The following is a 19,210-nucleotide window of genomic DNA, read 5'->3' as shown; positions in this document are numbered from 1 at the left end:
GATGCCTTTTGGACATTTTCTTTTCTTTCCTTGGCTTCTACATGCACATAAACACAAATTTATACCTGGGGTACACCAATACTTACCTTGGCGAGTTGAATCCACTGTCAACAGTAACTGAGCTGGAGTCCATGCTGTCCAGTCTGACAGAATGCACCGACTGCTGGTTCTGGCTGGGTTCTGGAAGGTTCTCTTTAGCACCAGGGAAAGTAAGGGTTCTTTCAAACCTTCTTTGTAGATCCCTCTCCTTCTCTCTCTCCAACAACCACTGCATGGTGCCTGCTCCACCACCTCCCATTCCAACAACTCCTCCACCGGTTTTGCCATCCTCTCCTCTGCTTTTAGTTCCTCCCTCCTCAAGTTCGTCATCATCTGAAACATTGTAATAGTCAAAGGAGGCCTCTGCAGCACTGGTTGTGGGCTCGCTCCCCTGTATGGGAGCAGAGGGAGTCGCAACCAGAGGTTTGGGAGCATCAAAGGCCTCCTGGGAATCAAGTGCATCGCAGGATGAAGACAGAGTGGAGGAGGCAAGAACAGGGGTTTTCCTCAAGGAGCTGTATCCTGGTAAAGGAAGGCTCGGAGGTGGTTTGAAGAGTGTATCTTTACTAAAAATCTCCTTACGTTTTTCTTGACCACAGGAGGCACTGTGGGGAGGTCGCGCGTTCAAAACAGGAGGATCTGGCACCGAGAGAGGTATTGGAGGCAGGCTGCCACCTTTAGGTCCCACTTTTGAGAAGTCTTCCTTCACTTCTGGTGTTTGTCTTTCTGTTTGCCTGTCAGTGCAGCCCAATTTCAACCCATCTTGGCTACTTTTGCCAAGAGTTCCCAGTGGGCTTGGAGCTGTGAGTATAGCCTCAGAAGATCCGGAGCACTGGAAGTAGCCGTCTGGAGGGATAGAGTTGTGCTGTGTTTTAGGAGAGTATGCTGGCAGACTGTCCCGACTCTTACATTTCTCTAAACTCCTGCCACCATCTAACACTAGTGACTCCCCAGGGAGCTTAGCCGAGGGAGCAGTGGCGTGAGGGTAGTGGCATGAGCTCTGATTGGCTCGTAAGGTTCCATCATCAGTATAGTAACGACTTCGATCGTCGTAGTAACCGGGTGGTCCAATTAAACCAGTTCCAAGAGGTCCTTTTGAATTTTCCATGGATCTGGAGCGTTCCTTGGCTTTATCGCTGCGTTCATTTCTAGACTTCCTTTCCTGCGTGTGTGAGTGCGAACGGTGGACTTTGGAGTGGTGCGCCGATGGGCCATGGCTCGGCTCAGGGAAAGGCATTTCTGTCCGTCGTTTAGCAAGCTCTCCGGACACGTCCCATTCTGGTGTGACAGGTAGGTGGGAAGAGTCAAGGATGTTAGGGTTGCTATGTGCCAAATGAAGACGTGTCCGCTGCCGATCCATAGCCAAAGCATGTTCCCTCGGTGACCGAGCCAGTGACGATGAGTAAGCTCTGTAGTCCCTGTCGGTTAGTTCCAAATGGGAACTCTCGCTATGCTCACCCCGAGACACCCTTGTCTTACTATGTGAGCGGCTAAGTTTCGTCTGAGACTGCTTCCTATGCCTTCCACCACTTCTTCTGCTTCTTGAACTGTGATTGGCTGACGATGCTTTGCTCCTCTGCGCACGCTCCTCTTCAAGACGTTTCATGACTGCTGTGTGCCGAGCAAGGTTTTCTACTGTGAGATCGGGGTTAATTCTGCGGATAATCTCTATTTCTATATGACGCGGGAGCTGGCTGGGTGCCTCTTCATCACGGAGGGGCCACTCCTCAGGGGGGAACTGTGCAGAGAAGGTGGCTAGCTGCTTGGTCTTGTCCTTCTTAAAGCTGAGACGGAAGAGCTTCAAACCGAACTTACGACTTGCTGTACCACTTACCGGTTGCTTCTCGAGCTCACCGGTCCCTCCTCCGCCTCCTCCACGATGCTTTGTGAGCGTGTCCGTCTTGAAGGGGAACCCGAGGGTACTGCGGCTTTTTTCTGTGTTGCCTGCCGCTGCCTGAGGAGGTGACTGGGGAGAGTGTGGCGATGAATATGCCTCCCGGTGGTCTTTGGGGGATCTGAGCTGCAGAGTAGTATGGTGACTGGGGGGGTCGTCTCCACGATAGGTGTTATTATAAAAGGTATCCACGACTGCGCCACCCCCACCCCCGCTGTGGTTCTGGTTGGATTTTGGATGACTTCTATCTCGCACACCGCCTGATGTGGATGCGGTGATGGTGCCAGAGAGAGGGGAGGTGCACTGTGTCTGCTGATTCTGCTGCTGATTCTGCTGTTGTTGCTGCTGTTGGTGCCGCTCAGCAGATCGCTCATCTAAGTGGTACCACTTGGAGCTGGTTCGGATTAGGCTTGGAGTGATGAAGTAAGTTTGAGGAGTTACAATAAAATATCCGTCAGGTGTTGGGTAGATCTTGCGTTCACGGACCAACATGTTGAGTGTGTGGTGCAGGACCTCCTCTGTTGGTGTAGGAACACCTGAGAAAAGTTACAAACAAGAATTAGTTGGACAAGGGGCAATTCACACAGATTCAATTAAAAAGCTGTTTTTGTTGTACTATACTTGCATGCTCTCCTTGGTTTGTACAACACAAATATACAGAAGTATCAAAGAATACAAAACTTACAGAGAACCATTGTGGTGGCAGCGTCATACTTTTGGGTATTTCTTTACCTGGAGTGTGGGCTTTTGTCAAGGGGAAGGGACTTATGAACAGTTCCAATTACAAGTCATGGTTAGTACATAACCCCCAGGTTGATGTTAGAAAGCAAATAAAGAAACAAATCAATAGATAAATAAAAAAATAAAAAGCCTGATAGAATAGCTGACTTGTTTGGGGTTAATCAGTCAAATTAAATGGTGGCAGGTTTGTGCTGATTCCCATTTAATATGAGTTTGAATGTGTGTTTAATCCTGGAAAAAAAGACATCCTCTATGTACACACTTGAACTACTGAATATTTTACTTACTGTTGAAAATATTTCTTTGTTTTCCTCAGTCAAGTCATTCAGGTTGTAGGTCATATCAATTGTGGATTTTTTTTGCCGATTAATCTTGTCTCGTTTTTTTACATTACAAAAACCTGGCATTTGAACAAGGGTGTGTGGGAATTTTTACAGTGGTGTGTAAGGCCTTTTGGTCTAAACATGAGCAAAAACAATGCCCTGCATTTAAAACCGAAATTGCATACATTTTATTCCAACAGTCTTGTCTTCATTTCATAGCATGTGTATAGGCTTACCAGTTTCCATTTTCTTTGTCCTATCAGATTAAAAATGTTTGTGTTGCCAATCAATGTAAACTTCACAGAGCCTCCTGATTTAGGATTGTTAGCCGATGCCCAATACCCACAGTTGAAATGTCTGTTTTTTTTTGTTTTTTTTCCAAACCAATCTGAACCAGTCAGATTTCAGATTGAATATTTATAAAAAAATAAATAAATAAAAAAAAAACATCTAGAAGGCACCGTCCTCTGATTGGTTCACTGGTAATGAAGTAGGACAAATCATGTGAAGCTGGGAAAGAACAACTGTTGGACACTGACAAAAACCTGAATATTGTGAGCAAGTCAGACAACGCTTGTAGCTAGCTGGCTTGAAAGAATTTGTTTGCCACTTCAACAGCGGCAACAACTACACAGCTGAGAGAAGGCCCGTGTCTGTAAGCCACCATTCACCACATTATAGCCATTGTATATTTTAGATTATATATTCAAAAAAACAACAAACAAACTGCAAAAAATCCTGATAAACTGTAGACTGAGCAACTAGCTTAACTGATGATGTGGGCATTGATTTTGGGATTTCAATGCTGGCACTAGTAAGTAGTATGTATGTACGGACAAAATTCCAGTCAAAACATGACTCAGTTGGAGGACCGGGGGGTTGTCCTTTGACTGTTTTTGAACATTATGTACACAATTAATAAACTTATAAAATGAGTTAGCTGATGAGTTCATCTACAACTGTTGTCTTTGACATGTATGCGTTTGGGGGAATGTTAAAATGACGTACAATCAATCATGTGCTCAGAAAATACAGCAATTATTTATAGGCCTTAATGCTCCTCCAAATCACTGTCTCCCTCTAACTTCTTTATCTCGCTGACTATCTACGCTCTCTCTTCCTTTATCAGTCTGGTGGTATTACTGACACTTACATCACAGCAGCCACTTGGCCCAGGCAGTATGATGCAACTTGATGCACACAGACAAGCTGCTGCTGCAGTGCGTATGCATGCATGCAACTACGAGGTACACGCCCACATACACGCAACGACTTTTCATCATTTTGCATTCTCCGCAAAAATAAGACGATTGTACACATCCCACTCTTAGTTTAGCGGCTGAGATGAAATTATGTCTACCGTAATAATACTCATTTGCACAGTGAACATAATAAAGTTGAATTTTAGATTTCTAGACCGGTTTCTTGTCTGAATATGTTAAAGGTCAAAGCTACCGGTTACTACCTGTACTTGAACTGAATACCAGATTAAGGCATCAGCAAATGTCACAAATTATTATAAACTAATCTAATACAGTACTTATATTTTACAAGTTTCAGCAGTACAATCAATCATTACATTAATGGTAATTATCACGAGTGCATGTCAGAAATGTGAAATTGTCACTCAGGTTGAAGAAATGACAAAAACATTCATCAATCCAATGGCAATTGCCAGACAGCTGTGTGTGTGTGTGTGTGTGTGTGTGCGTGTGTGTGCGTGCACATGTGTGTGTGGCTTTTTTACGTTGCCTTTCATTGCATCATGCAAATGCAGTTGCTTTGGTAACATGATGCAAGTTCACTTAAGAGGGAAACCCAGCGCTGACTGACACACATAACAAACAAACTCAGACTGTGTTTGTGTGCACGTGTGCTTGAGACTGCCTGTGTATATTTTTGTCTGACTATTATTATGCTTGGATTTCAATTACAAGTTACAACCTCTATAATTGCATAAAACATGAATGAGTATAATGAACAAATGAAAAATGGTTGCTTAGACTAGATTCACACTTCATGATTCAAGTGACAGTGTGACAAAATAAAAAAAATTGGTTCCCAAGTGGTAGTTTGGATAAGTGCCATGGCAGCATATAAGAGAAAAAACATCATATTCTCATTTCATAATAATTACATTTATTGTGCATTTACATTTACACTTCCTGTCCAGAAGACAACATTTTATTTAATGCCTACACTGTGTTCCATACTATTATTACAGTTTCATATTGTTTGTTTAGTTGGTTTTTTTCTGCAGAGGTTTGGGTGGCAACCTTGGATTGGGAGAATCTAGTGTTCCACAATATGAAGCTAGTCAGCGTTATTATGTAAAAAGAAGAGAGAAAAGGGAAAGGACAGATTTTCTGTTGATAACAGTTTTGAAATAGTCCAAAGACTTTTGAAAGTAATAAAAACAGTGGCTATTTAACAAAAAATGGTGGACATTTTCATTGAAAAACATAATTTACTGTCAGACAGTCAATGTGGTTTTAAAGAAAATAGATAAACAGCAATGACATTAAAGGAATTATTATGAGAAACTGAGCAGCCAAGTGTTCCGAATTGTCCGCAATTTATTCCGGAAACCTCTGAATTAGAGATGCACCGATCCGATATCTGGATCGGATATCGGCCCCGATATCAACAAAATAGATGGATCGGGTATCGGAAAATGCAGCCGTTCTGTGAGCCGATCCTTTCCTTAATCTATTGGGACGCGGGCTACGTCATATGTCAGCAGCACGTGTGCCGCATGCCACGAGAGTTTTCTTAACAAACGCAAACATGGAGCGAACGAAAGAGTCAGCTGTGTGGAGGTACTTTAAACTGAACACGCCAACTAGCTCGATGGCAGTTTGTGATATCTGCAAAGCCAATGTTGCCAGGGGTGGTGGTAGTACTGCCAGTTATAGTACTACCAATTTAATTAAGCATCTCCAGAAACACCACGCAACGGAGCACCAGGAGTTCCAGCAGTTGAGCAGATCAAAGGGAGCGGGAGGTGGACCTACACAGCAGTTAACGTTAGCAGATGCACTGCAAAGACGGGAGAAATTCCCAGGCAATAGCGCAAAAGCTATGAGAATTACTGAGAAAGTGCTGGAATTTATGGTTTTGGATGGACAACCGATGAGTGTTGTTGAAAACGAGGGCTTCCGACGTTTACTTGAGCACCTGGAGCCACGGTACAATTTGCCATCGCGCAAGTATTTTTCTGAGACCGCACTGTCAGAAATGTATGAGAAAGTGTGCGAACACTTGTCACAAGAATTAAGAGATGTAGATGCCATGAGCTTCACAACTATGTAGAGACATGTTTACATTGCTTGATTATTGTATTTGACCAAGTCACTTGTTTATTCTCTTGTCCCGATGCTATATTTTATTTTTAATTCCACTCTGCACTTTCAGTATTTAGAAATAATTTTGAATGGTTTTTTTTTGGTGTTTTTTTGCGCAGAGCTTGTTTTCAGGGAGCACTTCTCATTGCTGCTTAAATGAGCATTTAGAGCAAAGAACTGTGTAGTCATGCCTGATGCCATTGCCTCTAGTCTTTTCTGTTCCACATGTAGAGGTATGTAGCTTGTTAAGTCAACCATAATATCGGATCGGTATCGCGTATCGACCGATACGCAAAACCACGGCATCGGTATCGGTATCGAAACTGAAAAAGTCGGATCGGTGCATCTCTACTCTGAATGCGACCTTATTACGGCCGAACATGTAGTGTTTTGGAAAAATTTCATTCTCCCATGCCATATAATTGGTGTCATTATGATATGTTCATTTTAGTTTAAATGTGGTCCCATGAAATCAAAATACAGTAATCACTTGTTTATCGCGGATAATTGGTTCCCACAACCACCCGCGACAAGAGAAATCCGCGAAGTACGGTCACCAACAAGAAATACTGGGCAGGCTAACGAGTTAGCGAAAAGATGCTAATTCGCGATCGTGCTAACACGCGAAAACGGACTTCTAAAGGAATGTAAACGAACATTTGGAGCAATACTATATTGTCCTAAAGTTTAGACAAGTTTCCTTAATTTAGAAGTTTTATTTTGACTTTTAAATGTTTTTTTAATTTGGAAAGAAAATCCGCGATGTAGTGAAGCCGCGATAAACGAAACGCGAAGTAGCGAGGGATCACTGTACTATAAAAAAAAGACAGACACTATTACCAAAACTTTTAATGGGCACCAAAACAGACTTCCACACTTTTTGGTACCTTTTGAGTATGAACAACAATAGCACAATATATTAGTGGTCTACAACCAGCGATCCACGGCCGATTTGGTACTGGGTCATGGAGAGATGGATAAAATAAAAATGATACATTATCATCACCGTAATTTTCGGACTATAAATCGCGTTTTTTTTCATAGTTTGGGTGGGCGACTTATAATGAGGAGCGACTTATATGTGAATCTTTTCAAAAATTTTCAAAATAAAAAGTGAAACCGCGATAAACGAACCGCGATGTAGCAAGGGATTACTGTAATTTGAATTTCAAGTGAAGTTAGCAGCGCGGCGCGGCGGTTGTTTACAAAAAGGACAAAGATTGATCACGGGAAGACGAAGATGACGAAGGGCCCCACGTACTACCGGCATCATGAGCGGTTTTGTTTCTAAGTGACACGGAGGACGAAGAGTTTGAAGGATTTAAGGATTAGGGAGTGACACAGAAGGTTTGAAAAACTATTATGGCTTTTACGCACGCTCGGTCCTACTCTACGGAGCTCTCTTTCACCTCCGTGGATAGAAGTCGGGGGCCGGCGCTCGGCCGGGTGGCTGTCCGGGGACAGTGGATGGGGCTCGGTCATGGCTTTTACGCACGCCCGGTCCTATTCTATGGATCTCTCTTCCACCTCCGTGGCTGGAAGTCCACGCCGCCACACGCCTGGAAGTTTGTTTTGTTAAATAAAGAGCCGTTTACCAAACCCACGTCTTTCCTTGTACTTTGTTAACGCTACAATATAGTTATATACTAGATCTGTGGAATAACGACGAGGCTGACGTCAGGGCGCACGCGCGGCGTTGTTGACAAAGGACGAGGAATTTGATCGATGGATTTAATGATTTAGAGTGCACACATGGTTTGATAATATTATTGCTTATATAATACCGTTTTTTTCCATGTATAATGCGCAAAATTTAACTAATTTATTGTCCTAAAATCTTGGGTGCGTATTATACATGGGTACAACAATTTTTGAAGAAAATCTCCCTCGAAATAAAACTTGAAATCACCTTTCTTCTTGTTTGTTGTCAATCGCGCATCGCATTCAGCCATCCTGCCCAACACACTTAGTCAGTAAAATTCATAATTGACGACACATCGCTTGATGCGATGGTGCAATCCTTGATGATGTGTTATTGTCAAATATTGTTTTTTAATCTCCATCGCAAACCGGATATCATACGGAGGCCGCCATTACAGATGCGCAGAACGGATGCGCAAGACACGTCAGCTATATACTAAAGAGCGAGAGTTCAGTTCTAAACCTAAATGCGTATTACAGGTAATATTTTATTTCACAACACTTTGCCTTGTTCCTTTCCTCTCTGCTGTTCACTTCAAACACGCTCCATACGAACACAATGCTCTCGTATCAGACGCTTGCTCGATCACCTGCTCGTTTGCTGTCACAATGTACCCTACACAAATCTGAAACATTTCTCCGCTATCGAGTTTGCTAGCGCATGCGCAGTGATACTGACCGGCAGAATAACATCCGGTTGTTCCCAAAGATGATCTTTTTTCTGAAATAATTTTACGTTTACGGACTTAAGTAGGAGTCAAAATTTGGGTGCGTATTATACACGGCTACAGGCTTTTTTCCAGCATCGACATGCCATTTGTAGGGTGCGTATTATACATGGGGGCGCATTATACATGAAAAAAAACGGTAGTTATTTGATATCTAATTTATATATCGTTATATGGGCCTGTGGAATATTTTGAAGTGCAAGCGCCGTCAGCGGCGCGCACCCATTGTTGACAAAGGACGATCGATGGATTTAATGAATTGGAGTGACACAGATGGTTTTATAAACGTGTTATTTATGTAATAGTTTTTTTTAATAACTCTGAATGTTACGTCAGGCCCGTTCTCAGCTCTTCGTTTGTGTTTGTCACGTTAGCATACCTATCGTTTAGCCTGTTGTTGCTCGTTCATGTCTGTTCTTGGTGTTGGATTTTGTCGAATAAATTTCCCCCCAAAATGCGACTTATACTCCGGAGCGACATATGTTTTTTTTCACGTTATTGGGCATTTTATGGCTAATGCAACCTATATTCCGGAGCGACTTTTAGTCCGAAAATTACGGCAATATAATACAATCTGATTTATTTATGAATGGAGACTATACAACAGCGCCGCACTCCACTCCACCCCACCACCCCAGTGATTGCCTCCCAAAGACCACAATATAGTACATAGTGCCGGGTGATTACATGACAGAAATAGTGATATTACGGGGAACAGCTGTGAGCCTATTTACGCCATCAGACATGGCGATAATGTGCATGACAGCAGCCAAACAGTTGACCTTTTCAGTCAAAGATGAAGCTATTTTTCCTTGTGTGGCAGTATCTCCAAAGTGATGTGGAGTAAATAGAGCCATTGTGCAAGTTATGTCCTTAATAACAGGGACAATTGCAATCATTTGAACAAAGTACCATCCAAATGATGATGTGGAAAGCATCAAAATGCAAGTGAGGTTTGCACAGCCTGCCCACGTAGCATTAGCAATACATCCATTACTAAAATTTTGTGCAGACACCAGACCAAGTCAAGTTGACTTGAACACACGGCAGTCCAGTGATTGCGAAGGGAAAATTATCATTATATTTGGAGTGAAATAGAACACAGAATATGGTCTGTGACAGATTACAAGAGCGATAGTATTCCTGCTCATTGGATTGACTGACCGGTGAAACTGTTGCAGTGGTATAATGACTATTTTTCATGTCAGGAGTTCAAATGGCACAGGATTGAATGGGGTTGGGTGGGTGGTTTAGGTGCCTTGCTAAAGGGTATCACAACATCAGCCATGAATCGGGGTTAGGGGTGAGTTGTTTAGGTGTCTTGCTAAAGGGTATCACAACATCAGACATGAATCAGGATACAGACAAGCATCTCATTTTCATTTTCCATGTTCTTGTTTCTTTGTTCTCAGTGGTCTTCCGGTTTCAAAGCCCAAGTCTTTACAGATGAGTTACGTAGTCCCACCCCGGTCATAATTTTTTTTTACGTAAATGTATGTTTTTAATCCAGGGGTGTCCAAACGTTTTGCAAGGAGGGCCAGATTTGATTAAGTGAAGGGGGCTGAGGGCCAATAGTTTTTCCGGACGTTTTTTAACTACAAAAGATTCATGCAAATACACACTGTTATAAAACAAATTTCATTGTCCCAATTGTCTTTATTTTTTAAATGACAAAATAACCAAATATAAGCCAGTCAGACAGATGTGAACAACTCTAAAAACACAAATTCTGGCTTTCATTCATATCTGAAGAGTCCGCTAACATTGAACAAACTGTATGAAATACCTTAAATTTACATGAGATTAAAATTATTTTTGCCTCATGAACATTTTAAACAGGAGCTGTAAGTAATGCAAAGTTTAAAATTATTTTTGCCTCATGAACATTTTAAACAGGAGTTATAAGTAATGCAAAGTTGTCTGTTATTATTAAAACTTAAAACAAGTGAATTTTGCTCTTGTCATTTACAATATCTTTCAGAAAGTAATAGTTTGTGTCACGTCTACAGGTTCATAACATCAACAGTATTAACATATGGCCACTTCGTAATATTTAATATTAAGTAAAATTTATTTTTGATTTACTTTTGACTCACAGCCCCGTGAAGAATCGCTGTTGTGATGCCGGTTCAGCTTGGAACTGCTTCACTTTATCAGCGCGGTCACTCCCTGTTAGCTTGTCATATGTGTTAGCATGTTTAGTCTGATCGTGTCTCTTTAGATTGAAATCCTTAAACAAGGCAACCGTCTCTTTACAAATTAGACAAACACAATTGCCTTGATTTTCTGTGAAGAAGTTTTGTAATTCCCATTTCTCTTGAAAGCGACGGCCCTCAATGTCAAATTTCCTCATTTTCTTTGCAGTCGCGATGGCAGAAATGAGTGGAGAAGGGTGGTGCTGCCACCTTTTGGTAATAGGACGAATTACAGTTTCAAGTTTCGTGATTTTTTTTTTTTTTTTTATTCAGTTTGACAGTGCAGGCGGGCTATAAATAATACATTATAAGACAGAAGCTGCGGGCCGTATAAAATCTGACCGGGGGCCGGATTTGGCCCGCGGGCCGGACTTTGGACATGGCTGTTTTAATTGTTCCAAACCTTTTGACGAACCATTCTCACAGTGCCACTTTGTGGAATTGTGTCTTTAGAACACTATACCGATATGTAAAGGCAATAACAACTAATTGCAAGTTTATTACTTTACTAAAGTAAGCTTTTGGTATTAGTGGAAAAAGCGTCTGCCTTATGTAAAGTGTTACCTGGAAAACATGTCTGCAGGTGTTCCGTTAGGGCCTCCTGAGTGACCGGCTTATGCGCAGAGTTCATAGCAGAGATAGCCAATACCAGTACTTCTCCCAGAGGGATGAACTGGGATTGGCTGATAGGGGACATACTGATGGGTGACACATCACCTGTGAAGAAACAAGTCACAATAATTAACAGGAAATTATCAGCTACAGCATAAGCATTTGCACAAACACTTGTTCTAAAGGTATTCTGGCATTTGTTTGATCCTTATTTCAAAATAGATAGACACAAAGGAGGACTTGCTACACTCAATGTTTAAGTCCAAGTCAACAATTGATGTCACTTATTCAGTGCATTAATACGTACTGGGAATTAAAATGAAAAACTTTATTCGAGGAGCATCTTTCTAACTTGGTGAAACTGAATCAATGAATGAGCAATTGTTTTCTTTACATGTAGAAAGAACCGTTTTCATTTCTTAAATACACTTTGTTTTCTTGTCCACGAGAAGGGGCCAAAAATGGGGGAATCAACCTTTCAAAATGATCAAGCGGCAACGGTTGTCGAATGGGCAATATTTAACACAATGTGGTGGACAACATTCAATTACAACTACGACTACTGTTACACTACAACACATTTTCCGACATTCTTTGTGTTGATTCACTCGCCATTGAAAGTCTACTGGCATGGAAATGTATAAATTTATCAAAAGTGTACTGACCACGCTTAGCTGCTAACAGAGACGAGCAGTGGTACATTCAGAGAGTACTATACTTTAAGTAGCAGGACTTTGGCTATGTACTACGTCAGATTTTAAAGCACAGCTGCATAGAGGCTGCCACTGACCACCACCACCACCCCTCAGCTACCATAAAGTGACAGCTGCCATGGGCTATCATTCAATTTCCCATAAGCAGGATAAATCATAACTTAAATAGTTCTTACGGATTCCCTTTTCTTAAAACACACCAGCGCTGTTCCTTCATATGCAACAATTTTTGGGTGGTCTTGTTTGTTACTGTAATTTGATACTGATATTAGTAATACAATAACAAGGGGGAAGAAGGTCAAATTGTTAAATAAGTATTCAGTTTTCACCTGATGAGAACATTATCCTCATATTTGCAGCTATTCATTAAGGAATGTTACTTACTAATGTCCCTACTCCTTTAAATCTTGCCCGTTATGTCCCGGCATCGTTACACAGCCCCGGTGTTATGTCCATATTCAGCCCGTCATCAAAATCTAAGATAATATTAATTGTCATGGACCAGGAGAGGGAAGCTAGTGTCAAACGACACAGGCTATGCGTGGATAAAATAGATTAAATAAAAAACCATCAACTTTCATTGCACAGCTTTCTATGTTGCTTTCGACCAGTTTTGAATACCATTTGCTATCTCAAAAAATTACCTTACCCATAATGCATCACGTGACCCTGAGATCTGCAAGTGGCTAATAGCATTAGCAGTTAACAAGATGAAGTGAGGTGTTGATATGCTCCCATCATGCTCGAAAATCATGATAGTGACATTACTAATGGAGGTATGTAAACAAACAAGAGAATTTTACTAGTGTATTTCGGGGGTGAACGCTCAAATAAAAATTAAATAATTACATTTTGGCATAACATTTTTATTTGATTGTTATTGTTTATATATTGTTTTCCATTACATTACAAAACGCAATGATTTTTTAGCCTTTACCAGTTTCCTTTAAACAGATATTTTCTCTTTGATCTGCATTGTACTTTCCCCACTGTTTCCTGTGTGAGTTTACTCCAAGCTAGACATCAAGCTAAACTTTTAATTGATGATGCAGGACATTAACAGAGTGAAACTTAAAAATAGCGACAAAATAAATATCAGCATTTGCAGAGTAAAATGAAGAGAGACAAAATAAATGTAATTTAATATCAAACTCTTTCAAGGCGAATACAAACCACAAAACAAAATTGTTGCATTTGTAGGAGTTAAACAAGTTTCTCCTGTGGGCATAGACTTGATGTGATCTAGGGAGCACACATAATTATGGAATCCAGTCATGGGCCAGATTGGACAGTTCGGCGGGCCGGATTCAGCCGCAGGCCACCCGTTCATGATCGAGATTAGAATGTGCTGTCATTTTTTCATTCTTTGGTATATTTGTACTGTATGTCAATTCAGAAACCCAGGGATTGTTTTCAAGACAAACGTATGGTTTACATAAAAAATATTTGTCATTCTTAGCATGTTAAAAGTCTAGCCCTTGAGGGGTATGGATAAAACATTTTGTACTCATATCATCAAATCTTCCCAATCCTGCAGTAGGTAGTAAAGATGACGTAGCAATGCAATCAACTTCACATCAAAATGCTTCTACTGTTACCCGGTTTTCCATTGCTGCATTTTACCATCACAATTATTGCACCTCTCTGCAAACGCCCCCCTCCCCAAAAAATTGACAGATAATTTTATTGCAGGCACAGTGTTCGTTTGACCACCTATGCTACCAAACATCAGACGTCTGGTCAACCAACAGTTGTTTAACAAGTTGTGTTGTATATGTTTTCCTGGGTGTTTCTTTAATCAACATTTCGCTGTCTCATCCAGTCATGTCATAAAAAGCACAGATACAGAAGAGCCATTTTGTAGCAGCTGTTAACGTGCGCGTTCTCCATTTTTACTACGCCCCCCCCCCCAAAAAAAATAACAGTCCGAGAGCAAGGAGGAAACGGGGCTTGCCAGGAAAAGAAGCATTTGATAGAAAATAACATGACGGGCCAGGTGAAAAGGGGAAACCTGTCTCGTAAACACGAGAAAAATTCAGTGAGACAAAGCAGCGAGAATAAAGAACGATAAAAACGGGATGGGGGAGCAATGATCGTCCATGTCTCTCACTGCAGTGGTAGTAAACAATCAGCCGGCCTCCTTTGTCCACACCACTAAACCACACCCCCTCCTTTTGTCATGCGCTCCCTCCCTCCACCGCTCTCCCTCTCTCTCTCTCTCCATTCATTTACATCATTACCCATCTTGAAATTTGCCCTACTCCCCCCAACACACCATGTAATACATATCTGTCTAGGCATGGTCTACCCTATCCTGTCACTCTTCTTTCTCCATCTTTCTCCCTCTGCACAGCTGTGATGCTGCGCTCTGCTCACAATGCTAAATAGCCGCTTCTGCTAACATGCTAACGAATAAAGAAAGAGTGCTACACAAAGATATACACATAAAGACAAGGGCAGCAGGCAGATTCATACCTTCGTTAATCGTGTTCCACTCTACGTCAAAAATAGACTCCAATTGAAGAGCAGTTTCTTCTGATGATAGCACAGCTTTCTCTCACAAACACATGCCTCTCTCTGTCACACACGCACGTACGTACACACAGTGCTCCTCCCCCCGCCCCTAGCAAACACACACAAGCTTGTTACGTCCTCCACTGTTCTCACAGGCGCGCACACACACTCGCTCTCTTGGTCCCCTCCCCTCTTTTCCCACACACACAAATGAACATTCAGTCAAGGGCTACCCACAATCCTCTGCACCAAACAAAGACAAGGGGGTGTGACCAATCACATACTGCCTCACTCTGCGTCTGAGTCTCTCCTCCCACTCCCCCCACCACCACCATCCCCCTTCTCTCACTGTGTAATGCTCACTGACATACAAGCTTGTGGGCGGGCTGCTGAGAAGGTTGCCATGACAATGCATCCCAAGTTGCTCTTTCTTGCCATCACTCATATGTTCACACACGCAGTCAACACGCACATTCAGTATTTTCCCTTTTTAGACCTCTGAAGCATGTGCTCTAATGCGGTGTGAGAAAAAAAACTGGAGAAGCCAGTGTTGCAGTACTGCAGCTGGGTTCTGTTGTGACCCAGTTTGAGTACTATGACTACTGGATGTAGGACACGCATATAAATACACAGAATTTTTATAAGGCTTTGAAATAGTTGCATAATAAATGATTAATTTATAAATATTAACGACTTTACTCCTCTCTGTTGATACTGGTCCACTACTTGGCAAACAACACTGGACTCTTTTGGACTGTGTCCAAATGTGCACACTATTCCTATATATATTAAGGGGTTATGCCATGGGGCACAGTGAGTAACTGGTTAGCATGTCTGCCTCACAATTCGGAGTGTGTGGGTTCGATTCCACCTGCGGCCCTCCCTGTGTGGAGTTTGCATGTTCTCCCCGTGCCTGCGTGGGTTTCCTCCCACATCCCAAAAACGTGCTTGGTTGGGCGATTGAGCACTCCAAATTGCCCATAGGTGTGAGTGCGTGTGCAGATGGTTGTTCGCCTCTGTGTGCCAGTTCAGTTCGGTTCAGGGTGTCCCCCGCCTACTGCCCGCTGGGATAGGCTCCAGCATGCCGGCGACCCCGTGGGGACAAGCGGGGCAGATAATGGATGGATGGGTTTGTAGGGGTGTCCGAATGTTGAGGGAGCATAAATGTAGGGCACTCAAAATTACCCACAATGCATTTGTGGTGATTATCGATGTTAAAAAGTTGAATATAGACCAGAATGCATTGTGACTGGGAAAACATGCACACGGCCAATTATCAAACCAGTAGTTAATTAATGTTATAGATAGATAGATAGATAGATAGATAGATAGATAGATAGATAGATAGATAGATAGATAGATAGATAGATAGATAGATAGATAGATAGATAGAAGGGCCATAGTTAAATTCCCTGTTAGCAAAACACATACGTATATACATACATATCCATTGGTTTAAAGTCCATGTGTTTATATGTATTAATATATTTTACCTGTACTAATAATTTTGTGTACATATTCTCTGACATTAGCACCCTGCACGATTTAGAACAGGGGTCTCAAACTCCAGTCCTCGGGGGCCGCATTCCTACATGTTTTCCAAGTTTCCCTCGTTAAACACACCTGATTCAATTATCAGGCTCCTGCAGAACGTGAGGATGAACTGATCATTTGAATCAGGTGTTTCACGAGGGAAACTTGGAAAACATGTAGGAATGCGGCCCCCGAGGACTGGAGTTTGAGACCCCTGATTTAGAAGGTCAGCATTACAGACAGTGAGGTAAGACATAAAGCATTCTTAGATGACAAATATACAATGAGGTCTGAAAGTATTTTGAACATTTGATATTCCTGTGGGATAGTGGGAACGTAATTTCGATCTCTTTGTATGTCTTGACATGTGAAGAAATTGACAATAAAGCAGACTTTATAACTAAACAGTCTGTTCACAGTCAGCTAGGGGTGCAGGAAAAAAATCACATCTACAAAAAATCGCAATTCCTAGTCCTGTTGATTCTGAATCGATTCAAAATTTCATAAAGTTGATTCTAAAATGCTTATATTTAGGCCCACTCCCACATACGCGCCCGCTCAGCCACCGTAGCACGCCTGCTCGGCCACTGTGGACAAGGCAGCCAGAGCTACTGGCGCTAGCATGCCATTAGCTTGCTCTCTGAGAGAATGCAGTCCGTGAGCACAGAGCAGGAGGAACGTTCATTCAACCCGCCCAATCATCACTAAAAGCCACAATTTGGGTGGTACATTAATGGTTCAGAAGTCTTCAAAATGTATCAATGTTATTTAAAATTATACAGTATTGAATTGTATTTTCTGCACCATAAGGCACACTTAAAAGCTTTTGAGTGAGCAAAAAACGAAGGTGCGCCTTTTAATAAGGTGCGGAATTTGTGTGGACCAAATTCCAAAATCTGTAAAGTTGTTTTATGTGGCTTCCGCCACACAGAGACGTAATATACTGGCATAATATGTAGACCCGATGAACCAATCAGCTGCTGATTCCGGAAGTGCATGCGGCGCTGACGTCGGACTCATCGTCAGTTGCGGTACCAGTTATTCCACAGGCCTATATAACTAGTATATATAAACTATATATCAAATAACTATAACATACCGTTTTTTTCCATGTATAATGCGCCCCCGTGTATAATACGCACCCTAAAAATGGCATGTTGATGCTGGAAAAAAGCCTGTACCCATGTATAATACGCACCCAAATTTTGACTCCTACTTAAGTCTGTAAACGTAAAATTATTTCAGAAAAAAGATCATCTTTGGGAACAACCGGATGTTATTCTGCCGGTCAGTATCACTGCGCATGCGCTAGCAAACTCGATAGCGAAGAAATGTTTCGGATTTGTGTAGGGTACATTGTGACAGCAAACGAGCAGGTGATCGATCAAGCGTCTGATACGAGAGCATTGTGTTCGTATGGAGCGTGTTTGAAGTGAACAGCAGAGAAGAAAGCGCATCTGTAATGGCGGCCTCCGTATGATATCCGGATAAAAAAATAAATAAATAAATTAAAAAAATAAATAAATAAATTTGTACCCATGTATAATGCGAACCCCAGATTTTAGGACAATAAATTAGTTAAATTTTGCGCATTATACATGGGCAAAAACGGTAAAAAAAAAAAATTCATGAACCATGCGTGTCACTCCAAATCATTAAATCCATCGAAATGTTCGTCCTCTGTGTCACTTAAAAAAAAACGCCACTGCTGACTCCGGAAGTACATGCGGCGCTGACGTCAGACTCCTCGTCAGTTGTGGCTCCAATTATTCCACAGGCCTATTGCGCCCTTATGCGGTTTAAAGTGAAAATAACCTGTGAAGTGATCAACTATACTGTAGTAAGTACATAATATGTTAATGATCAAGTAATAATGTGTTAATAAAATTCACATATAAGCCGCTCATGATTATGAGTCGCACCCCAGACCAAACTATGAAAATAACTGCAACTTATAGTCCGGAAAATACGGTACTATCATTTGTGCAGCGCAAACACATTAGGTCCCTCTAAAATGGCACTGACAAAGAGACATGCTTACGGGGCACAACTCAAGCTTTCTGGAAAGCTAGGATCACTGCCGAAAAATAACGTGACAACGACCAGACAATGACAAGAGGGAACTTGTCATGTTGGCAAACTTGCCCAACTGTTTAATTCAGATACAGAAGATGAGGACTTCGGTGGATTTGTATATTGATTAACAATAATGTGAGTACAGTACAGTACATGATTAAATAGTAGAATAAAGTACAACTGAACTCACTGTCTTCCTTCTGTAATTTTTTTGCCGTAAGTCATGGCATGCATGCGCCCTATAATGCGGTGAGTCCTGTGTGAATTAAGTACAGAAAAGGCCCCGGAATTGAGTCTGCGCCTTTTAACCCGATGTGCCTAATGGTGCGGAAAATACGGTACATCGTGAAGATTAGTTTTACTCAAGGCAGCGCTTGATGTTCTTCCTTCCTTTTGGTAGGTAAAGTTTGACTTTGTACAATTAAGGATATGGAGGTTATTTGACTGAAATACTTGTTCAAAAATAAAAAGTGTGTTACATGCATTTTATTTTCATGTTTTCACTTGCATAATTCTCACAAAATGTTTTAGACCAGTGGTCCCCAACCTTTTTTGCGCCACGGACCAGTTACGTGTCAGAAATATTTTTGCAGACCGGCCTTTATATAAATAAATAATACATTTATATAAATAAATACATTCATAATAAATATATAAATATGATGAAATAAAATGATACAACTGGCATAAATTAAAAACAAGTATAAACGACATAAAAATAAAACTCACCATTACGTTGAATTAGTGGGAGCACTGAGCTTGTTTCTCAGAAACGATCCCATCTAGGCGAAATCGGA

General features: G+C 41.5%; 1 protein-coding gene across 4 annotated transcripts in view; it reads right to left on the bottom strand.

Moving 5' to 3' along the window:
- LOC119129624 (storkhead-box protein 2-like) overlaps positions 1 to 19,210 on the bottom strand; it is a 63,926-nt gene that overhangs the window by 20,048 nt on the left and 24,668 nt on the right. For 3 of the 4 annotated variants that reach the window (XR_005099292.1, XM_037262976.1, XM_037262977.1), the window contains exons 2-3: positions 11,530 to 11,682; positions 87 to 2,469 (exon numbers count right to left, since the gene is read on the bottom strand). Coding sequence is in view for 3 of the 4 variants with exons in the window: in XM_037262976.1 (XP_037118871.1) it covers positions 87 to 2,469; positions 11,530 to 11,682 (2,536 nt within the window). In the remaining variant the exon portion in view is untranslated. Of the gene's footprint in view, positions 1 to 86; positions 2,470 to 11,529; positions 11,683 to 14,765; positions 15,604 to 19,210 lie in introns of those variants that run through there. The other variant, XM_037262978.1, reaches the window with a different exon arrangement.

The sequence above is a fragment of the Syngnathus acus genome, chromosome 10, assembly GCF_901709675.1.
Source record: "Syngnathus acus chromosome 10, fSynAcu1.2, whole genome shotgun sequence".
Lineage (NCBI taxonomy): Eukaryota > Metazoa > Chordata > Actinopteri > Syngnathiformes > Syngnathidae > Syngnathus > Syngnathus acus.
This window is presented reverse-complemented; position numbering and strand designations above follow the sequence as displayed.